Raw genomic sequence first — 22,644 nt, 5'->3', positions numbered from 1 at the left:
CTGAATATTTTTTTGTACATAGTTAAAGATTTGACACTGTGCTCACAGCTGTTAGGTAAAAATATATAAATATATCATTCACATATTTCAGTCATAAAATAGACAGTGTTCCTCTTTAATAAATCCTGCAGCTTTCCAATATCAACAAACGGTATTAAGCATCCACGTCAGGAAATCTGTTCCCGTATGTGCAATTCCAACCTGTGTATTGTAGTATTTCACAGGTTGTTGTACTTTATATGGCGTGCATAAATCAACAGGGTCAGAATGCATTATGGTAAAGTAAGATGCTCGTTTTGTAATTCATCTCCTGCACTTTCAGCATCTGCAAGTAATTGCACGCTTTGCCACAAGGAGGAACCAGTTCTAAGTGTAGTAGGCTGCTGCAAGTCTACCGTTACGTCAGACAAGAAAGAGCCTGCAGACCGATCACATCTACTGTCCCCAGTTTCTTTTATTGAAACAGGTTAGTGTGTTTTCTGATCTTAACACATTTATAAGGACATAAAACCCGTATTTGTGCTAATATGATAAAGTTGAAATGTTATTATTATTATTATTTCGTTATTATTTTTACTTTGTCTCAAATGTAGAACAAGTAAAAATAACAAAGACACAGGGTGCCATGTATTTTGATTTTGAGAGATGGCTTAATGTGTTTTTGTGTTATTGATTTCTATTGGGGGGCAGCACAGTGGAGCAGTGGTTAACACTGTTGCCTCACAGAAAGAATGAGTTCCTGAGTTTGACTCCATGACTTGGCTAAGGGCTTTTCCGTGTGGAGTTTGCATGTTTTCCCTGTTACTGCGTGGGTTCTCTCCAGGTACCCCACTGGTTAATTGCAGTGCAAGTGTTACTGGAATAGAAGCAGAGTTAAGTTCCAAGTAGGAACATGTTTAAAAGAGACTTTAATATGGACATTATATTAAAAGGGAAATTATTTAAAGCTATAATTTTAAGTCTAACTGAAAATAAATACCAAACATTACAAAGCAAAAAAGTCTCAGGCCATGTGATGTTTCTTGTGATAAATGTATTTTCTGAAGTAAAATGGACATTTATTTAGTGACTTTATATAATTGAGTGATGATCTTTCCATTTCTTGATCTCATTACATCGGTAACTGAACAAAATGTAAATTCTTTCATAATTAATTCACTGCAGTTAATTTTATTTATGCAGCGCCAAAAACAACACTCAACCCTCACACGTCATGATGTTAAGATCAGTTGGAATGACTGATTAAATCACTATAAAACAATAGAGAACAGGCTTGTTCAGGCAGTCACGTCCAACTCTTACCTACTTTAGGGTGGATGGGTGTGTTGAGATTTTATTAGTTTCAGTAGGTAATTTCAGAGCTAAGTCAGAAATGTCCTGGTGGAGTAATTGCTGTCATTTTGAAGTATATGCGCTGCACATAGCAAATAGGCATAAAAGATAAAACACAACTGGTCTGCACCACTAAGAAAAATATAGCATCATAGAGAAAATATTTTAACACAGATGCAACAAAAGACAAAATGGCACACAGGCAAGGCACACACAAGTGAGAAACCTTTAAAAATTATGCCAGTGTTGCAACAATGAGCTTTCTTGAGACAGTCAACATAAATGATAAACATTTTTCACATAGCAGACCAGAACCTATCTAAATATGGATAATATTTTACCTGGCCCAACAGCGTACAATTTACACAGCATACAACATACTCATGCACCCATTTGCAGGAGAGGTAGCATTGTGGAATTATTGTTTATTTATAATGCTAAAACGCTTGAAAGCAGCTCATAATAATAATAATGATGACAATAATAATAATAATAATAATAATAATGATGATAATAATAATAATAATAACATAGATTTGTATAGCACCTTTCAAAAAACCCAAGGATGCTTTATAAAAGAGTATAAATATATAAATAACCAAAACAAGGCTAGAAGTTGACAGCTATATTGAAGAGGTGAATTTTGAGGAGTTTTTTGAAGGACTCCAGTTATGGGGCATTGTAAAGCTCATATGGAAGAAAGTTCCAGATGGTGATTTTTCGTTTTTATGGGCTGATGTGTTTTTGTTTTTTTTTTGTAAGGCTTTAAACAATGAAAGGTGTGGCCAATGTGTAAAAATAACTCATTTGTTTGGCGGTGGCTATATGGCGGAGCTTCCACAGAGGCCGGCAGGTGGATCAGGGAAAGGGGAGGCAGGAGGAGAAGAGACGAGGAGGTCCAAGTGTCAGGTGAATTGGACTTCAGGTAAGAAGTTATGACCTGCAGTCTATCTGGGTCAGATCTAAACCAAGTTTAGGTGTAGTTTATTTTCGTTGTGCTGACTTTTTACAGTCAGTTGCAATAACTCGTACTGTGTTCTAGCACATGACGGTGCTCTAATGTTACTGATAGTGAACTTTATTTTATTCATAAGGTTAGTTAGTAGAGTTGCCAACAGTCGAAATAGTACACATTTCATATTGAGCTGAAAAGGAACATGGTTTGTCCCATACTTCAGCTAGAATGGAAAAAGACACAAAGCTGGAGTTATTCTGCATCCTTACACTGTCAGCTGCCTCGTCTTCTCTCATTCTCCCCCCTTCCTCTCCTTTTGCTACTTCAATCATGAAACTGATCAATGATCAGCTGATCGGCATTTCTGACACAAGTCCCATCTCTCTTGCTCGTTTATCACCCACTTTGCACAGCAGCAGCACATTGATTTCTAGTATCAGCTGATGTTTGCTGGAGCCACAGCTGTAAAGCTGCTGGTCATGATGTCGGTTTGGATATGTGGTGAGAGGGAAACATGAAGATGAAACCAGGAGATGTCCTTACTGAATCATCATGAATGAGTTGAAGGGAAGTTATGAGCTGTCTCTGAGAGACAAATAACACCAGGATGCTTTTCTAAGTAGCTGACAGCTGGTGACTGTGCAGGGGTGGGTCTAGCAAAGTTTTGCCAGGGGGCCAGGTAGGGCATTAACAGGGAAAGGGGGGCACAAATAAATACTTTTCTTTCTTATTCTTATTTAAAATGTCTAGCTTTTATTAAATAATTATCGGAATCTAACAACCAAAGTCATTAGCTGATGTAAAATGTATAGAAATCATATATATACCAACAAGACAGTGTTCATCAGTGTCACAGCAGCATTTGTTTTCATTCAAAGGGTTTTCCTAAACATTCTTTCTATTAAAATACAAAGAATGTTTTCTTTCTATTTTAATTCTTTCATTATATTATTCCCTGTTCAGCACTTTGGCCGACACATGATGTCCTTTAAATGTGCTATATAAATAAAGATGACTTGACTTGACTTGACTAATACCTGGTGGGCCGGTCTCTAGTCAAAATGTCCGGGCTGATTCTTTAACCCAGTCCAGCCCTGCTGGCGGCCACCCCAGAGTTATAGAGGTGGTGCAAGGGACAAAAAGCAGACTGATGGCTGAGGATCATAGCATCCGAGACTGTGTGTGGGTGCACCAGGTCAGAGAGTTACTGAGGGGCCAGGCATTGAGGGATTTATAAGTCAGAAGATGAATTTTGTAAGTAATGTGTGACTTGACCGGGAGCCACTGGAAATTTTTTTGGGGGGTGATGCATTCCAGGAGACTCTTGCCTGTTAGAAACCTGATGGATGAGTTCTGAACATGCTGGATCCTGTGATGCTTTGATGGAAATCACAAACAGGACTTCACTGCAGCAATCTAGCCGAGGATTGACAAAGGCATGGATGCGGGTGAGAATCATGGCTGAAATTGAGAGATGTTTATTTAGTGTAAATAACCTTTTTTGGTGACAAATTTGACACGGACATGGAATGGAAGTGTGGAGTCCAAAATGACACCCAGATTGAAAACAATAATAAATCTGAATAATTGCAAATGATAAGCCTTACCTTCTCCTCAGTGCACCAATATAACACTCCAAATGTGACTTGGCACTCAAAAAATTAGGGGGATAAAGTTCCTTGCGAGGGACACTAATGTCCAGAGTATTCAAAATGTCTGCAAGGACATTCATCAGGGACAGGTGTGTGAGTCCCTTTAACATCATGATGGTCCATAACCATGTTTTTAATTGTAAGCTGGCGAATGATACTGAGATAAGGCCAACACAAGGACAATTCCCCTCAAAAATTGCATCTTAAGCAGATGTTCTTCTGTTGTTCTTTTTATAACACTATAGTTAAAATAAAATAAAATCAGAAAATAAGATTTTCACAACATTGTAATAGCTTGTGATAGGTACTGGCTGATAGAAGTATTTTAGTTTTCAAATGAGCTATCTACTGCTGTCTAGTATATAATGTTATTTGACCATAATGCTTTACAGGAGGCAAAACGTGGGGTTAGTGCTCTGTATTCAAGTATTAAGCTTAATAAAATAAAAGCACAGTTTATTTTGAAGCACAATGTTATTTCAATTGATGTCTTTTAGTTTAAAAAGGACTTTTTATGAAAATGTAATAATTCAGTTTTGTCAGTTCATTATTTTTGATTTACCAAAAAGATATATATAAAAAGTTTTATGTTAAATTCATATTAAAATATTGAAATATTAAACACACACACACACACACACACACACACACACACACACACACACACACATAGAGGAATAATGGAGAATTAGGGTTGACATAACATCAATAAACCTGGACCCAGCATACACTAAACCAACTAGAACATATAATTTTTATTCGATTTCATGGTGGCTAGCACAGTCTTTCAACTAAAATAAATCCTTATACTGCTCTTATAATATAATATACTGCCTCTTCAACCGCATGTCTGAATCGTCTTTAATTCACCCTACACCATGTTATTATGCTATGCTATTGATGCAGGAAGAACAAATATTGATATTTTATTAAATAAATGAAAAAGTTAAAAAAGTTAATAAAATGTCATATTAACTCTTTAAAGATTATTTCTCCTCCAAAAACTTTCTAACTTACTCTAAGACATGAACTGGAGGACTAATGAGGGGACCTGTTTAGAAAGATTTCCACAAGAGTAACAGGAGGGAAAGGCAATTCAGGGACACTTCATTTAAAGCTTTAAACCTATTTAGTATAATTAGATTAACCCTCTGGGGTCCAGGGTATAATTGGCCGTTTTTGACTACTTTTGATTTTACTTCTATATTTTACCTTTAAAATATGTTTTTCTTGCCTTGTTTGGTATCATTATTTTCAGCACAACCTCAAATATCTGAAATTTGAGTTATGTTTTCATTTTGGTATACTATATTAGCACAGTTGATCTAAATTCAGACAAAAAATTCAAAATCCGAGTAGAAAAAAGTTATATTTTTTACTGTAAAACCCACAAACATGTTTAACGAATCATTTTCATAACTTGAAATGCAAATAGAAATTGGACATTTCTAAAAATTATGCACAAGTTTTGCAAACAATAAAGTTATATGGTACTATTTACCTAAAAATGCAGCCAAGGCCTCAGGCGTTTTTTATATAACCATTTAAAACTATTTACAGAACAATCAGGTGTGCTGCATCAAATAAGAAGGCACACAAATTATTTGTGCCAGTCCAAAAAATGTAGTTTGTGTTCAGTATAAGTGACAGGGGATTTCTTTAAATCACCCTGCCGTTCTTCAGTTGAGACGTCTGAGTCAGAAAACACAAACAACTGCAGTTCTTCTTTTACTCGCGAGGGCAGCCCTTTAGACGCAGGATCTGCGTCTATTGACTGTCCGCGTCCTTTATTTATACAAGATGTTCCTGTGTGTGTGTGTGTGTGTGTGTGTGTGTGTGTGTACAAAGGTAACAACGTCATTAAGAGCAGCGGGTTTTTTCCCCTTCACTACATTTGCATGTTCTTCTAATAGAGCTGAGTCTTCACTTCTCTGTTCTCTGAAGACAGGAAGCGGTTAGTAGCTGCACACAAGTTACTAGGTGAAAAGTCACTTAGACATGTCCTTAATAATAAGATAAAAAGATACATTTCATATAGCTGATCATATTATACAGTATTCTCTTCTGACATTCCCTCCTGTTGATCACGAAATGAAATGTACAATTCATCAGTGAGTAACTACTTGTTTCTCACGCTTTCAGTTACCACATCATTAGTTACACTTCATCTTCATCTGACAAATAGGAAAAGAAGTCTTCACTGGTTTTGGTACATCTGTGTATGCTGTGAATGACAAACTTATCATCTGTGAAATTACAGCTTCAAACAAAGAATAACATAAGTAAAGAAAAGCAAAATAAAATCAAGAAAAATTCAATGATGATCAACAGTCTCTTTAAAACTTGTTAAAGTTCAGGGCTTCTTCCTGGATCAGGATGTTGATGATGTTGTGCACCTTACAAAAGTCATTAGATCAGATTTGGTGCACTTGTTCCAGGGTGTTTCCCATATATGGTTGTGTTAATATGCTCGGCATGTGCGAGCAAACATAACAGTCTTTCTCTGTGGTCTGTATCAGGCATTTTTCATCCAAGGATGGATGTAAGGGTGAGCTTTTGTAGTCAAGGTAACCAGGAGGCTTCCCTTCACATTGTTGCACATTGGTCCATCACACCTGCACCTGGCTGCCCTAAAGTTGATCGGATAGAGAGTGGAGTGCAGGCTTACCCAACGGGGCCCAATCGCACTACCCCCTCACCCCCGAAGCAACCAAAGCGTAGGTGAGGCCTTCCTAATGTGCTTCCTCCTTAGTGATGGGGCTTCCGGGACCTCAACCCTTTTGCAGTGGCTCTGATGTATCCAGGAGGGTCTCTCTGCAATTTTACAGGCTGTGGGTGTCGTCAATAACACTTGGTGTCAACCTGCAAGAGACTGGAGAGTCTTACGGCAGTTTATTGTTCAAAACAATATCCTTATTTTCTAGTAGTTTTGCCATCCATTCTGCCAGAGTTGTTTCTCTGACGGATTTTTCTAAAGGTTCACTTTTTACAGCTGAGATTGCATCTGCTTTTACACTGGATAAATCTATAATCACTAGAGTATAAAAGTGTGTATTAAGGACCTGGACTATCCCCCCTGAGGACACATGGGTCACCCCATGTGTCACTAATGCTACTGTTCTGCACAGGGACTTGGGGAATATCGGTTTACCTTCACAAGTCATCAAATCATATTATTTTGGGTATTCTGATGATTAAATTGTGCCCTAAAGCAATGTCAGCTGACTTTCTTACTGCTTCTGCTGCGGCTGCACAGGCCTGCACGTCCATCTACGTGTAAGTAGAAAGGCTTATCATAATCAGGCAAAGCCAAAACTGTATTTGTCTGTAATGCCAGTTTCAAGTTACTGAATGCTTCTTCTGCTTTCTTCTTTGTAGATGCAACACTACATTTTGACTTAGGGCATTTTAGGCAATTCCTATTTCTCAAAGAATTCATACATCTTACATATTTCAAACTTTTAAGTTAAGGAAAAACTTGCTTACAGCTCTAAAACTCGCCATTGTTAAATCATGTGCCTAATCATTATATGTCACTGTGATCCATATGGGCAGAAATCTGTGCCATCAGAAACTGAATTTGAATAAGTTAAATTTGAATTTGAATTACTCGGATTGAATCTGAATTGTAACTTGAATGAAAGCTTTTGAAAACTGAATTTGAATTAGTCTAATTTGAAATTGAATTTATGGTTTGAAACTGCATTTTATCCTTTAAAAATTCAGCTCTCGAATAATTTCAGATTCACTTCTCACCATTCAGTTTCAGTTCTACAATTCAATTTCAGTTCCAAAATTCAGTTTTTTGGGACTTACATCCGGTTCCGGTTCAAGCGCAGATTAATAGAACTACAGACTGATAGCGTTACTGACGGAATCTACAGCGTCTTGAGCTGAATTAAGACTTCAGAAGTCATTCGTCATGTCGAATGACCAGCGGATAAACTCTCAGGTTGGTAATAAATGTATTACATGTATAAGAACAAGCGTCATGTTAACAAATGATAGCCGTACAACCTTTATGCTTATTGTAGCTGCTAGCTAAAAACGCTAATTTAGCCTAGTTTGCCCTGGATTCAGCTTTGACAAACAAATATGATCGACTGTTTCTAGTAGAATTCCAAAGTTGTCATCTTGTACCCTCTCAGAGCCCTGTATGCTTGCAGAGACCCCTACAGTAAGGAAACATGCAAAACGCTGTCCAAACCTTTGTATTTTAGCTTTATTTATGTCTTACACAGCATCCCAACTCTTTAGCGAACTTAATAACTTTAGCTAAAGTGAATAGTTAGTCTTATTCATTAGTGCAGCGTTACTGGATCACCTCTGTTTGAAGTGATATAATATGATATACAACTATCACTGTGTTTAACTATCATAATAATTCTTAGGGTACTGAGTGCATGCTTAATTAGATTTTTTTTTTTAAAACATACTGCTCCATTGCTATGTTTGACAGGCTGAAGTTGTCGGGTCACCTCCTAAATCGACCATCTTTTACAGGTGTTTTGTGCCAGAAATGGAGTGTCCACTGAAGACTGAAGATACTGAATCTCTCACGCCGTGCCATTGATCCCTCCTGTGCCTTCATCTAGACAAGAGACATTAACTTAACCACTCTCACATGCTCTGTACCTACATCACCTTCCCTGACAGTCGTAGCTTGGCTCATCTGAGGGTGAAATTATAAGAATGTGTTATTTTGCAAAGTGCTCTCTAGGGTTCCTAAATAAAATATGGCATTGAGGTCATTTCTTTTGAATTAATCCCTTCTTCTGAAATATAAGAACCTCTCCTGGTTTAAATGGCACTTTCTGTTCCTTACTTCCTGTTCCACTCCCAACCCCAAATAGATGCTGACAAGCTGACACAGTAACATGGAAGAGGGAAAGAAGCTGGAAAGGACTACTACAAATAAACCCAATGCCTAACAATGAAAAATGTAAAATAAGAACAATAATAATAATAATAAAGATAAAAGATGAAGTAACAAGTTTTTGTTTTTTTGTTTATTCCAAATGATCATCCAGATGTCTGTGACATGTGATGACAAACACCATAATGGAAGGCCTTAGTCATCACATGCTTAAACTCATATATTTTTGCATATGCTGAACAGGCAGTCAGACATGCTGTAACTGTGGGGTAGAAAACTGCATGAACACCATATGGCAGGGGTCTCAAACTCCAGTCCTCGAGGGCGCATGGAAAAGTTGCATGACACGGCCTTCGAGGACTGAGTTTGAGACCCCTGTCATATTCCATATGACAGGTGTGGTTGAACTTCATGAAGACTCTGAAGTTTCTCTTCTCTTCTGGCAGGACAGGAATGTCGCCTTGTCCTGTGAACCACTGTAAGGATGTACTTAGAGTAGAACTGGACTGTCACCGGCCTCAGGCTCTTCACCTTTTCAAAGACAAAGCAGTCATTTAGATAAAATATTAGATATTGTTTACCTGTAAATGCACAAAGAGAATTTAGAAATGTAATTATTGTCAAGAGTGAACAAGCACTGATAGTGTAATTTACATCTGTGGCCAAACGTTTAGAGAATGAGAAGTGTTGTTTATTTACAAAGTTTGCTGTTTCAGTGATAGTTGTATATCATATTATATCACTTCAAACAGAGGTGATCCAGTAACGCTGCACTAATGAATAAGACTAACTATTCACTTTAGCTAAAGTTATTAAGTTCGCTAAAGAGTTGGGATGCTGTGTAAGATATAAATAAAGCTAAAATACAAAAGGTTTGGACAGCGTTTTGCATGTTTCCTTACTGTAGGGGTCTCTGCAAGCATACAGGGCTCTGAGAGGGTACAAGATGACAACTTTGGAATTCTACTAGAAACAGTCGATCATATTTGTTTGTCAAAGCTGAATCCAGGGCAAACTAGGCTAAATTAGCGTTTTTAGCTAGCAGCTACAATAAGCATAAAGGTTGTCTGGCTATCATTTGTTAACATGACGCTTGTTCTTATACATGTAATACATTTATTACCAACCTGAGAGTTTATCCGCTGGTCATTCGACATGACGAATGACTTCTGAAGTCTTAATTCAGCTCAAGACGCTGTAGATTCCGTCAGTAACGCTATCAGTCTGTAGTTCTATTAATCTGCGCTTGAACCGAACCGGATGTAAGTCCCAAAAACTGAATTTTGGAACTGAAATTGAATTGTAGAACTGAAACTGAATGGTGAGAAGTGAATCTGAAATTATTCGAGAGCTGAATTTTTAAAGGATAAAATGCAGTTTCAAACCATAAATTCAATTTCAAATTAGACTAATTCAAATTCAGTTTTCAAAAGCTTTCATTCAAGTTACAATTCAGATTCAATCCGAGTAATTCAAATTCAAATTTAACTTATTCAAATTCAGTTTCTGATGGCACAGATTTCTGCCCATAGATCCACAAGTATGATCACAAATTTGTTTTCCAAACTTACAAAACAAACAAACAAAAACAAAAACAAATTGCCTATGGCACCAAGGCTTTGTGTTCATATTAATTGAGTGTAAGCTGCTTTCTTCCTTGCAAGTGTTTGTTTCAATAAGGTTTAATTCATGCATCTTATCACTGAGTTCTAAATTCAAACTATCTCACTTCTAATTCATTTCAAAAATACTTTCACATGTAACAATTTGTGTATGTGTGTGGTCTATTTGTGTTTACCTCTTTTAAACGTGACATGGTGGACATCACTAAACAATCATGAGTTCCCGCTTCAATTTTTCCAATCCAATTATATCCTATATTCTCGCAGTCTTACTCGTCCACATTCACCTGACACTGGTCCCTTTTTCATTCACATTGTCCTGTTCGGGCTTCAAAGCTCCAGCAAACACAGTTTGTTCCTTCTCTTTTCTTCTCCAGTCTTCTCTTCCAAAATTACTCCAAGCATGGCAAATATGACACTCAATGTCCAGTGCTCTTTCACAATTCTTTATCCCACTGTTCAACTGCCCAGCCTGTATTTTCACAGTACATGTTGCATTACTCTTACATGCTGCTGCTGGTCGTCAGTCGTCATCAGTGTTAATGGATCAGTGGCACTGTCGTTTGCCTGCTGTATTCAAGTCCACGATGTTCTGTCGGTCTTCATCAGGCGATTAACTGTCCTTTGAACTTCTTCTCAGTTTAGGGACAAAGTGACAGGTGAAGCTGTAGAATTTCAGCCAAATGTGGCCTGTTTTTCCCAATTGTTCCTCTATACTTTCTGCCGGTTACTCAAGGTTCAATGTTGAGAGAAGCCCACCTGTATTGGCACACTAAAGCATACAATTAGTATTATATTCATTTCTTTTCTTAAAGGCTTCATTTGCTTTATGTGCCTAGAGGTAACTCATCTATCTCTCTGTGTTCTTTCTTTACACCCTCAGTTCCTTTTATGGGCATGCAAAGTTCCTGTTCCAGACACACAACCACCACGTCCTCTCACACAGCAGGCACACAGAGCCATATTTCCTGTTTCTTCAAACTAATCTAACTCTTTTTTTTTTTCTTTGTATTTATAATCTACAGACCCTCTTAAATCTACTAAATCTTAATCTAAAAACAATACACCTTTATTTCATTCACACTTTTAAACATTCTAACCTCTTTTGTCATTCAGTAATCGTCTCACACACTGCCTTTTCTTTCAAACTCCCCCCTTTTCACTTACTCAGACAAATCACACAGTCACTCAAATCAAATACTGACAGCATTCACACGGTTAAAATCACTCAGAATACACTTTCATACGAGTATTTTAAACATGCCTTCCATAATCAGAAAGAGCAAGTCAAAAAGGAAAGAAAAAACTGAAACCTCTCATCATCCTAAAAATAGAATCAGCAGCCAGTGCACTGTTGTGTTGTCTCAAACCTGCAGCTTTAGCTGTTGTATTCAGGGCTTGACTTATTATTTATTATATTATACTTATTATATACAAACAGGTCAAGCGTCTCTATGCACTTGATTAGATTAGGTATTTTCCTTATTATCTTCATCTCATATATCATTGTACTGAGTTTGAGCAAACCTTAAGCTTGAATCAGACAACTTTTAACAATCATCCACCTCACATCATAACTGACTGAGGTGTCTCTTATTATTAATATTATGTCATTATTAATGTTATCATTGTATTGTTTTTCCTTTATTATAACAGCAATAGTATATTACAATACACTACTTTACTACTTTACTATTAATATACAATAGTATATTAGTTTATATTTTATTATGTATCCATCACGGGTCTGTGCGAACCTGCAGCTTCACACCTTCCCAAGCTGGAGACATCTGCTTTTTCACACTCTTTCTTTGGCTGAACAATGACACAGCCTTAATATACCTTATGCATTTCTCTATTTTATTTAAAATGGTTTCGTGTGAATTATCTGCTTTCATTCATTCTATTCATTCTGGGTATGGTTGTCTACCCAATTTTGTATCATTTGGTAATACCAATTTACAGGTTGCTATGCTTCCTATTATTAGTTTGAATATAGTAGAGATAAGCTCTAATTTGATTTAACCTTTTCTTTATTCCACTTTATTCCTAAGAGTATTTATATATATATTCAGTTGGGTCTGTATCCAACTCATTTTAAACTTCTACTTTGATCTCTAATTTTTCACTTGATGAGGGATTATTATTTCCTTCCTAGTCTGAACTGCTTTTTAGTTTCTTACAGTCACGTACAAAATGTCCCTCTTTTCCACACCTCCAGCATGCAGTGTTAAAGCCACTTTTTGGTGTGTGTATAGGTCTACCTCTACCTCTTGCTGTTCCACTAAGCATTCCTCTGTCTTTCTTTTGGATTAGTCCTACTCTGGTTTGTTGTTTTTCTAAACATTTCTCATCAGGTGTTAATTTTGCTTGTTTATTCTCCATTCTCAAAGATTTTGCTGGGCCGTCACTGGCACGCTAGACTTCAGAGTGGTTTACTGGTACGGCCTTCTACTTCATTTCTAAAAAATGAAGCGGTATCAGTTTTACGAGATAAAACTCAACCGTTCTCCTTTGTCACCAGTACATGAGCCTCAGCAAAGAAAACAATAAAAAACAAAAAACAATGGAAGTAGTTCAGCAACTTATTGTGCTGCAAAATCAACTTACTTCCAAAACACATATACGTACACACAGATAGACATTTGCGCGCTAATTTGTCACGAAGTAATTCACGGTCACTTCTAAAACCACTCTAAACACAGTTCCTTGTGGCGAACTTAAACCTTATTTGTCACGAAGTATTTGACGGCTACTTCTAAAACCACTCTAAACACAGTTCCTTGTGGCGAACGTAAACCCTATTTCACGCGTTTATTTCTTCAAACCCTTCCGTCGGGTTAAAACCAACAGTGTTTTCTCACCCTCAGTCGTCTTTTGCTGGTTGTTCAGGTCATCTGGATCCCAACGTCGTGGACCAGTACTAAACCACCGGCCTGGACCCGAATTCAACGTTCCAGGACTCTCACCTCTACCTGGAGAGGGCTGTCGACAGACTTCGGTGCTGGTTTACCCACGACGTCAGGATGCAGAAGTTAGACCTTATTGGAGTCACAGAAACGTGTCTGGTGTTTCCGTCTCTAGGCTTGAAGGACCAATTTAAATGACAGGGGATTTCTTTAAATCACCCTGCCGTTCTTCAGTTGAGACGTCTGAGTCAGAAAACACAAACAACTGCAGTTCTTCTTTTACTCGCGAGGGCAGCCCTTTAGACGCAGGATCTGCGTCTATTGACTGTCCGCGTCCTTTATTTATACAAGATGTTCCTGTGTGTGTGTGTGTGTGTGTGTACAAAGGTAACAACGTCATTAAGAGCAGCGGGTTTTTTCCCCTTCACTACATTTGCATGTTCTTCTAATAGAGCTGAGTCTTCACTTCTCTGTTCTCTGAAGACAGGAAGCGGTTAGTAGCTGCACACAAGTTACTAGGTGAAAAGTCACTTAGACATGTCCTTAATAATAAGATAAAAAGATACATTTCATATAGCTGATCATATTATACAATATTCTCTTCTGACAATAAGACAGAGGAGAACACCACAGGCCTAAACCCTGCAGGTCTGACTGCAGGAGGTGCATCAGTCCAGTTTTCCATGTGGGAACAGTGTTTACACTGGAATCTGCCTTTGACGGCTTTTTTTTGGAGAAAATATGAAATTCAGCAGTATAACTGACACACAATACAAAACAATAACTACACAACAAACTAACTATAGCCTCCAAACACGCTAAACGTCACTAATGTCTCACATATGAAAACTCGCTCTCTCTCTCTCTCTTTCTTTCGCCCACTTTCCGTCATGGTGCCACTCCTAAAACTTCCCTTCTCCCTAAACAACCAAATGTCACATGTTGCCATATCATTTTTTTGATTGGCTGACATGGTAAACTGTAACACCAATAGGGAAGGGGTGTTTTTTTCTTTTTCTTTTTTCACTCGCAAGCGGAGAGTGTTTGCTAGCGCTGTTTGTAGAAAACGCTGTTTTTACCATTCTTCCCGCTGTAAACACCGCTGTTTTGTTCAGAAAAAAACATTGCGTGTATTTTTTATCATAACTCTGGCTTTACATGGCCTATCGACACAATTCAAAAACTGGTATATAGTTTGAGGTCCGCACTTTCGACCCAAGTTGGAATGGAGACTCTGACTCGCTGCATCTTGTAGCTGTGTCGTCTTAAATTGGTCGTGTGATTTTGACGCGCCAGAGGGTTAACCCAAAATGTAATTCAGCTAATACATTATAGTGTGGTTTAGCTACAGTGTAAAAAAAAAATATCTAATATAATAATATTTTACTGTTAAATCGAAATGTAATGCTATGGAAAAATATATAAAATGATTCTCATAAACATTTTTTACATCAAATAATTATAATTATTATTATCATTGCTATTTAGGGCGATCGTGGCTCAAGAGTTGGCAGTTCACCTTGTAATCAGAAGGTTGCTGGTGGTTACTCTCGGTGATTGTGTCCTTGGGCAGGACACTTCACCTACCACCTATTGGTGATGGCCAGAGGGGAATTGTAAAGTGCTTTGAGGGTCTCAAAAAGCGCAATATGAATGCAATCCATTATTATTTAAACCAACTGTTAACTGTATATTTCTGTACATTTAAGTATTATTATCCATATTGCCGCATTCAGTGACCTTGTTTATAGGTAATTTCATTGTATAATCATAATAAATTGTTCCTAATTTAATGTTTAAAAGCACTGGAAAAAGGCAAAATCCCATGTAAAATCAGGGCAATAAATTGTATTGTCATTACTGAAAATAACCGTATTTTCATGAGAAAGTTATTTTCTGTTATTTTTTGGTATTATTTTGGCGCCCCAGCTGCCGGAACATTACTCTTTTTTTAGGATTTTTTTTTTTTTTTTTTTTACAGTGTACAATGCATTACCTCCAGCTATGGTGTACTGTTTAATCAGTCAGCAATTACTGTTCTTCCATCCATCCATCCAGCCATCCATCCATCCATCCAATCTCTTCCACTTATCCTTCTCAATGTCAAGGGGATAGCCTTACTTGGATAGGCTCCAATTAGGGCTAACACAGAGAGTCTGGCAACAATTTGCACTCACTTTCACACCTATGTGCAATTTAAATTCATCATTTAACCTAACCCCACTAACTGCATGTCTTTGGACTGTGGGAGTAAGCCTGAGTACGTGAAGAGAACCCACGCCAACATGGGGAAAACTCCACACAGTAAGGCCCTTACCTGGCGGTAGAGTCAAACTCAGCATTTTCTTACTGTGGGCAACAGGTATTGTTACTTACATGAACTAGTAATGTAGCAGCAGGTTGTTGCTGGTGAATGATATCTATTCATGTACCACGTAAATCCAACAGGATGCTGCAAACTGTAAATAATTTCCTTGAAGAGTGATCATTTCAGTTACCATTTTGTTTTAGGCTTGTCATATTTTCCACATTTATGTATTTGCTCATTTGAGTAGTCCACGATTCATTGTATTCACAGATTTGACCTGTTCTTCATTAAAACTGCCAAGATGGTTTTCAGACTGAGAAAATCCAGGCTTCAAATTTTACAACTAATGAGAATAACGGCAATTGCTTTGGTCTCCATCCTTTTATGGAATTTATCAGGATTTTCCTTCTGTCGTCAAGAGTCAAGACTTTGTGCCTGTCTCAAATGTCTAACAGACAGTGATCCTTGGTTTAATTACATTATCAGTGAAGCTCCTAAACCCTTTATGTCACGGAAACATAAAACTTCAGAGGAAGACTTCAACTGGTGGAAGGTAAGCAATGAAAAATCAACTACACATCACAATAAACTTTTTGGGCTACTTAGGCCATCTTAAAGTTATGCATATTAAAACCCTTTAGTGTTCCCTGTCACAATGGACCGGTCCTTGTTAACTGCTCTTAAATAAGCACAAAAACCATTTTTCCCCACCAAATTTTTATTCAACATTCTTTAGCTGTGAGCAATGTCTCAAAGTAGTGTTTAACATGATTAAAAAGAATTCGACATAAAATCACTGCAGTGAAAATACAGTAGGCACAGTAAATGTATTACAAAATGAACATGTAAAAAATAAATTGAAAACCAAAGACCAAACTCAACATGAAGCTGTGTGTGTGTGTGTGTGTGTGTGTGTGTGTGTGAGAGAGAGAGAGAGAGAATCTGTGTGTGTGTGTGTGTGTGTGTGTGTGTGTGTGTGTGTGTGTGTGTGTTATTTCAATACTTTATCAATGTACTTACCATTTACAGACAATGACATAAAGTAGCAATATAACACTATGAAAACACGTCACTACACATAGAACTGCATTATTGGTGAATTTTACAGTATTTAAGTTTCAAAAGTAATTATTCAGCAAAAAAAAGAAAATGTTTCACCATCAATGTTATATTGAGCAGCATAAATGTTGTAGATGTTTAAGGTTGGACTTAAATATTTAATTTTCTATTTAATCTCCAGAGCATCATGTTCTATACAATCCCTTTATTGAGTGAGGACCATGTATCTCCAGAAAAAAAAAAAAAAGATTTAATGAGCTCACAAAAAAAGGTCTACACCCTCAGTTACATTATAATTAATATAACTGCAGCTGATTTAAAAGACTTAAATGTGACACGGTTAATTGTCTACAGTGGTATTTTTTTTTATAAAAAGAAAAATGTGGGTGTTTTAGCAAAACAGCAGTTGTTTAAGATAAAATTACAAATACAATATATCTTTTAGTGCAGAAACTGAAAATAAAATAAATAAGAATAAAAGTATACATTACTCCAATTAAAAGAAAATTTGCAACTCCAATTAACAAAAACTCCAACACAAAAACACATAGCAATTGAGAGAATGTGACCAGGAACCAAAGAAAACTGAGGGCTTAAATACATACATGAAGTAGTTAGGGAGAAAGGATAAAGGTGAACAGAATCTATTCACACAAGACAAGACAAGAGACTGGCAAAATAAGAAGCGAAGTAACAGAACATGGGAAGAGAAACACAGACTTGATACAAAGACAGAAAGGGTAACAAACACAAAGACAGGACTTCATACAAGAGATGCTAGGGACAAAACTGGCAAGACTAGGGCAGACTGCACATGAAAGCAAACTAACAAAACTAAGAAATAAGAACTAGAAGCAACGATTTCAAAACTCAAAAGCACAGAGAAAGATTACTATAGACCAAAAGACTAAATAAAATAAAACTAGAATTTAAATCACTTCAAAATCCCCCAAAATACTTTGATTGTTGCCATTGTAACTAGAGAAGCTGCAGTCTCAATGTAATTAAAAGGTAACAGATCCATACATTTTTTAGTAAAGGTCACTGTGTGGAATTTTTAATAGGTTGAAAAAAGGAAACTATTTGAACTTCAAATGGCAAAAAATGGGAGACTAGAATGCTAAGGAGCAGCAGCAGGAATTTATCTGGATAAGGCAGATGGCTGATTGATTAGATGACTTTAACACTATTGCATGATTTTAAGCTTTGAAATGGAGATGTGATCTCACCCTGCAAAACTTTCTTCTTCTTTGTCAGGTCTTACAGGGGAAAAAAGAAAACTTCACTTTCTACAATAAAACACTACAAAGTGTGTTTGAGACGATAACACTAATTGCAGATATTGAAGAACCTCGACCTGATCGCTGCAGGAGCTGCGCTGTGGTGGGGAATTCTGGAAATTTGAGAGGATCACATTATGGACCATTGATAGATGCCCATGATATTGTAATAAGGTACTAATTATTTAACAGCATTATAAGCATTTTAGAAAAACACATCTAATTATAACAATGTTGTTGACACAAAGACAAAATCTTAAGAAAAATGTAAATTGATATCACACAGTCAAGTCGAATGTAAATAATGTTTAATGTGATTTAAATTATTATCATAGTATGCATAAGAATGTATACTAATTATGTATCCGTCTGTACTATTTAGAATCAATCGAGGGCGTACCAAAGGCTATGAAACAGATGCTGGAACCAAAACAACTCATCATGTCATGTATCCAGAAAGTGCTACTAGATTGGACAATACCACTAATCTTTTGTTTTTTCCCTTCAAAACACCTGACTTTTTGTGGCTTCTCAAGGCCTTAAATCCCAGGTAGGCCAAATGTGACACTTTGAAATTTCTGATTTCAACAGCTTCGCAACATAGTCTTTACTAACTGTAAGAAAGAGTACACTCTAGTTGTATCTGTTTGAACAAGCAAACTTAACAACAAACAAAACTTTTGTTAAAACCTAAAGGGCTCAGCTCAATGCTGGATGGTGTGTATGGCATTGAAATTGCAGTGTTTTGTTCAGTTTCACTACTTAAGGCTAGTGTTTGTCAGTGAACAAGACAATAAACTATTAGTATAGGAGAAGTATTAGATAATTATTAGCATTTATTTTGCTAAAAAATCAGTTCTCTGCCAAACATGATACATTTTCTTTTCAACAGGGAAAATGGCGCCCCAAAATCTAACAAGATAGCTAACAAGGATTTGGTGAGTATTTTAAGTTTAGCTAAACAAAACTGTGCTCTAATGACATGTAAGCATTTGAGCTAACATTAGATCAGGGAGCCTACAAAATAAACTAATGGCTAGTGTTTGTCACTAGCCATTAGTTTGTTACACACTGAATTGGCAAATCCCATACACAGTAGCTTGTATTATTAACTTGCCTTAGTCTACCCACCATTGCTGCAGATGTGCGAGGCATTTTGCAAACCACCTCTTCCTCAACTTTTCCTTTGTTCAGTATTTGTTGCTTGCTCTTTTTTTGGTTGGGCCGTAATAGTGTTTTCCCAGTTGCTCATACTTGCTGTGTAGAAGGCCCTTCGAAATGAACTAGTGTAAATTTCTATGATCCCACAATGAGAAAGAGACCCTCAAAAAGATTTGAGGGTGGTCTGAGGGCCCGAAGTCTTCTAGGGTGCCCTGTACTCACTGTCCAGCACTGTGGAGTCCAACTGGCATTTCCCAGAATCCTGGAATTGGCAGGCCCACTGGCACTCTGTGGTTTACAAAGATAAGAGCAGACCCTGAGCCTATGTGACACATGTTAAAGGGTCTGGAGAATTCAGGGAGAACGTTATTCTGCCTGTAATTAATATCATGACTAGGCAACAAAACCCTGACAATAGGTCAAATGATTCCATCCCAATGGATGAAATCATTTAACCCTATCATTTGACCTATCATTTGAATCTATGCTGGTGCAGTGGGTTCTGGGTTCCACCTGCAACAATGCCTGGACTTATATGGCGTGTTTATTCAGGCAGTATATGGAGGATGAAGGAACTGATACCACTGACTGGCCACCCCGCTTGCTTTACTTTGATCAAATAGAACACTTTGGGGACATTGTTTCCTCACATCCGATGCTGCTAGGTTGCACCTCAGATTGTCCAGGAGCTCAGGGATGCCCTGGTCCAGTTCTGGGAGGAGATACACCATAACACCATCATTAAGAGTGTGCCCTGACATTCGCAGGCATGCATTCAAAAATGCAAGTTCACACAAACTATCAAGTGCTTTTATGAATTGCTAAAATTAAATTTTGGCAAAATGGACTAGCCTGTCGCATTTTTTCACTGTGATTTTCAGGATGTCTTTGATGGCAGCTGTCTGGAATTTGATAATTTTCATTTCCATAAAATGATGTTACATCCTTTCATTTCAAACACATTACCCAGTATATATCAGTATAGATATCCAGCATGGTTTTTTCCCCATGGAGATCTGATTTGTTTTCAAACTCTTCCATTACTTTTTTTGAGTAGTATATTTTATTGTGCATTAATTGCAGAAAGGAATGATAAATAAAACTCAGATTTAAGGCTGTGTCTGATTCATAACAGGTGAGGATCCTTCATCCAGCTTTCATGAAATATGTTCATGAAGTCTGGCTAAGAAGGAAGGGAGCTTATCCATCCACTGGCTTTCTTACTGTCGTTCTCAGCTTACTGATGTGTGATGAGGTATGTATTTATACATTATGTATCTGACTGACAGTAGTGGTAGCCAGACTCCAAGAAACATCGATTAACAAGCAAAATCAAGAACGTGACCTGTTAGTAGCCAGCTTCAAAAAATCTTTCACAAGGACAGAAATGTATTTATGATTATTACTTGACTCTTTGATAGTACACCTCTGCTTGGGTCGTGTGCTAACTCATTGGCTTGGCAAGCAAAGAGTTGCTGGTTGGATTCTAGCAGGGGCACACATCGCCCGGATATTGACACAATGGTGCCAAAGAGGAGCTGATTTACTGGAGATATGCTCAAGACATTCAAAAGTAATTTCCCAACATAACAAGGCTTCTAGATATATAACTGCAAGGGGAAAAGAAAAGGCAAGTAAGTGAGTAAGGACAGACAGAAAAGGCCTGATTGTCACCATGATTGAGGAGGCAGTCTGGCAGAGAACTGAGGCACCACCTGTCCTTGATAAACTTGTCTACTAGAAGACATAATTGCCAACAGGTGTCGCGTGTACCACTCACCCCAGGAGCTCCACCGAGGAGTGGAGACCACACAGGGCTAATTTATTTATTTAAAACTTACTTTAATAATGCATTTAGTGGTAACATTACTTTAACATTAAAGGCGTAACTTTGAATGTAAAAAATCTTGTTTCCCCAGGTCAATGTCTTTGGGTTCGGAGCAGACAGCGAGGGAAACTGGAGCCATTACTTTGAAATCCTCCGGAACAAAAAATTAAAAACAGGAGGCCATCCTGGAGAAGAAGAATATAAAATGATTGATAAATTACACAAGAGGAAGAAAATTTTTTTTTTTAAAGGATGGTAATTTTTTCTGTTTGCATTTCCCTCTTCATCAGTTGCAAATCAGTTTTAAATAAGAATATATAAAATGCATTATTTTCTCCCAAGTCATGGCTGTCAGTTATTTTAACTGACCACATCAAAAACTATTTACATATTTTCCAAAAATATAGGGTTAGGGTTTGCATTCAGAGCAAGGGTTGTCAACGATCAAGTCTTAGGCTACGTTCACGCTGCAGGTCTTAATGCTCAATTCCGATTTTTTGATCAACACTTCAACACTGATGTGCTTCGGGGTTTGTACGTGCTATGGAGTCTTAACGTGTTTTGGAGTTTTTACATGTTTTGAAGTTTGTACGTGCTTTGTTTTTAGGGGCCACCGTAAATATTATTTTATTTATTCACTCCACATAAAATGTAATAAATAAATCATATAATACAAAAACCAACTATTCACATTTCAACTTTTAACTCTTTAAATTTTCAGCTCTTTCCTTTTAAACAAATTTAAAGTGAAACAACACAAAATACTGCAAACCACAACACAATTAAATATAAATTAAAATATGAAAACAAAAAGAAGATACATATTCTCTGTCATATGGGCCTGCATGAATAAACTTTCTGAAACCTTTATCATCCGCAACTAATAATAGTTGTGGTTGATTACTATACCTTTCTAATGTGACGTTGTTGTCCCTGGCTCTCTTTCTCTCTGTGTTCCTGTGCTACTGCGAGTGTAACTACCGGCCCTCCCCCCTCTTCCCAGCGCAAAGCACAAGGCTCACGTGCGGAGTGAAGCGGAAAAAAAGTGCAAGAGAGAGGGTTAGAGAAAGAAAAATAAAAACCACGGCTCACGATAAGGAGCCGGCTCGCGTCGTTTCACGTCAAAGATCCGGCTCTAACAGCCGTTTCGTTCGCGACCGACACATCACTATCCCGCAGTAAATATAAACAACAATAGTATTCAGGAAGAAAACCAAACATTGCATATATTTTTATCATAATCCTTATCACGAGCCGTGGTTTTTTTTTTCCTTTTCTCACCCTCTCTCTCGCACTTTTTTCCGCTTAACTCCGCACGTGAGCCTTGTGCTTTGCGCTGGGAAGAGGGGGGAGGGGCGGTAGTTACAGTCGCAGTAGCACAGGAACAGAGCAGGAGAGAAAGAGAGAGAAAGAGAGCCAGGGACAACAACGTCACACTAGAAAGGTATAGTGATCATCCACAACTATTTTCAGTTGCGGATGATAAAGGATTCAGGAAGTTTATTCATGCGGGCCCATATGACAGAGAATGTGCATCTTCTTTTTGTTTTCATATTTTAATTTATATTTAATTGTGCTGTGGTTTGCAGTGTTTTGTGTTGTTTCATTTGAAATTTGTTTAAAAGGAAAAAGCTGAAAATTTAAATAGTTAAAAGTTGAACT

At 37.3% G+C, this 22,644-nt stretch overlaps 1 protein-coding gene across 1 annotated transcript; it reads left to right on the top strand.

Annotated features, from left to right (window-relative positions):
* Nucleotides 1–429: 429 nt before the first annotated feature.
* On the top strand, nt 430–21,598 carry LOC120437301 (CMP-N-acetylneuraminate-beta-galactosamide-alpha-2,3-sialyltransferase 1-like). The gene is made up of 7 exons (XM_039607863.1): nt 430–466; nt 16,053–16,207; nt 17,971–18,167; nt 18,376–18,543; nt 18,886–18,931; nt 20,290–20,409; nt 21,074–21,598. The coding sequence occupies exons 2-7, from the start codon at nt 16,160–16,162 to the stop codon at nt 21,239–21,241; spliced, it is 747 nt and encodes a 248-aa protein (XP_039463797.1). The 5' UTR covers nt 430–466; nt 16,053–16,159; the 3' UTR covers nt 21,242–21,598.
* Nucleotides 21,599–22,644: the final 1,046 nt, after the last annotated feature.

The sequence above is a fragment of the Oreochromis aureus genome, unplaced genomic scaffold (assembly GCF_013358895.1).
Source record: "Oreochromis aureus strain Israel breed Guangdong unplaced genomic scaffold, ZZ_aureus HiC_scaffold_63, whole genome shotgun sequence".
Classification (NCBI taxonomy): domain Eukaryota; kingdom Metazoa; phylum Chordata; class Actinopteri; order Cichliformes; family Cichlidae; genus Oreochromis; species Oreochromis aureus.
This window is presented reverse-complemented; position numbering and strand designations above follow the sequence as displayed.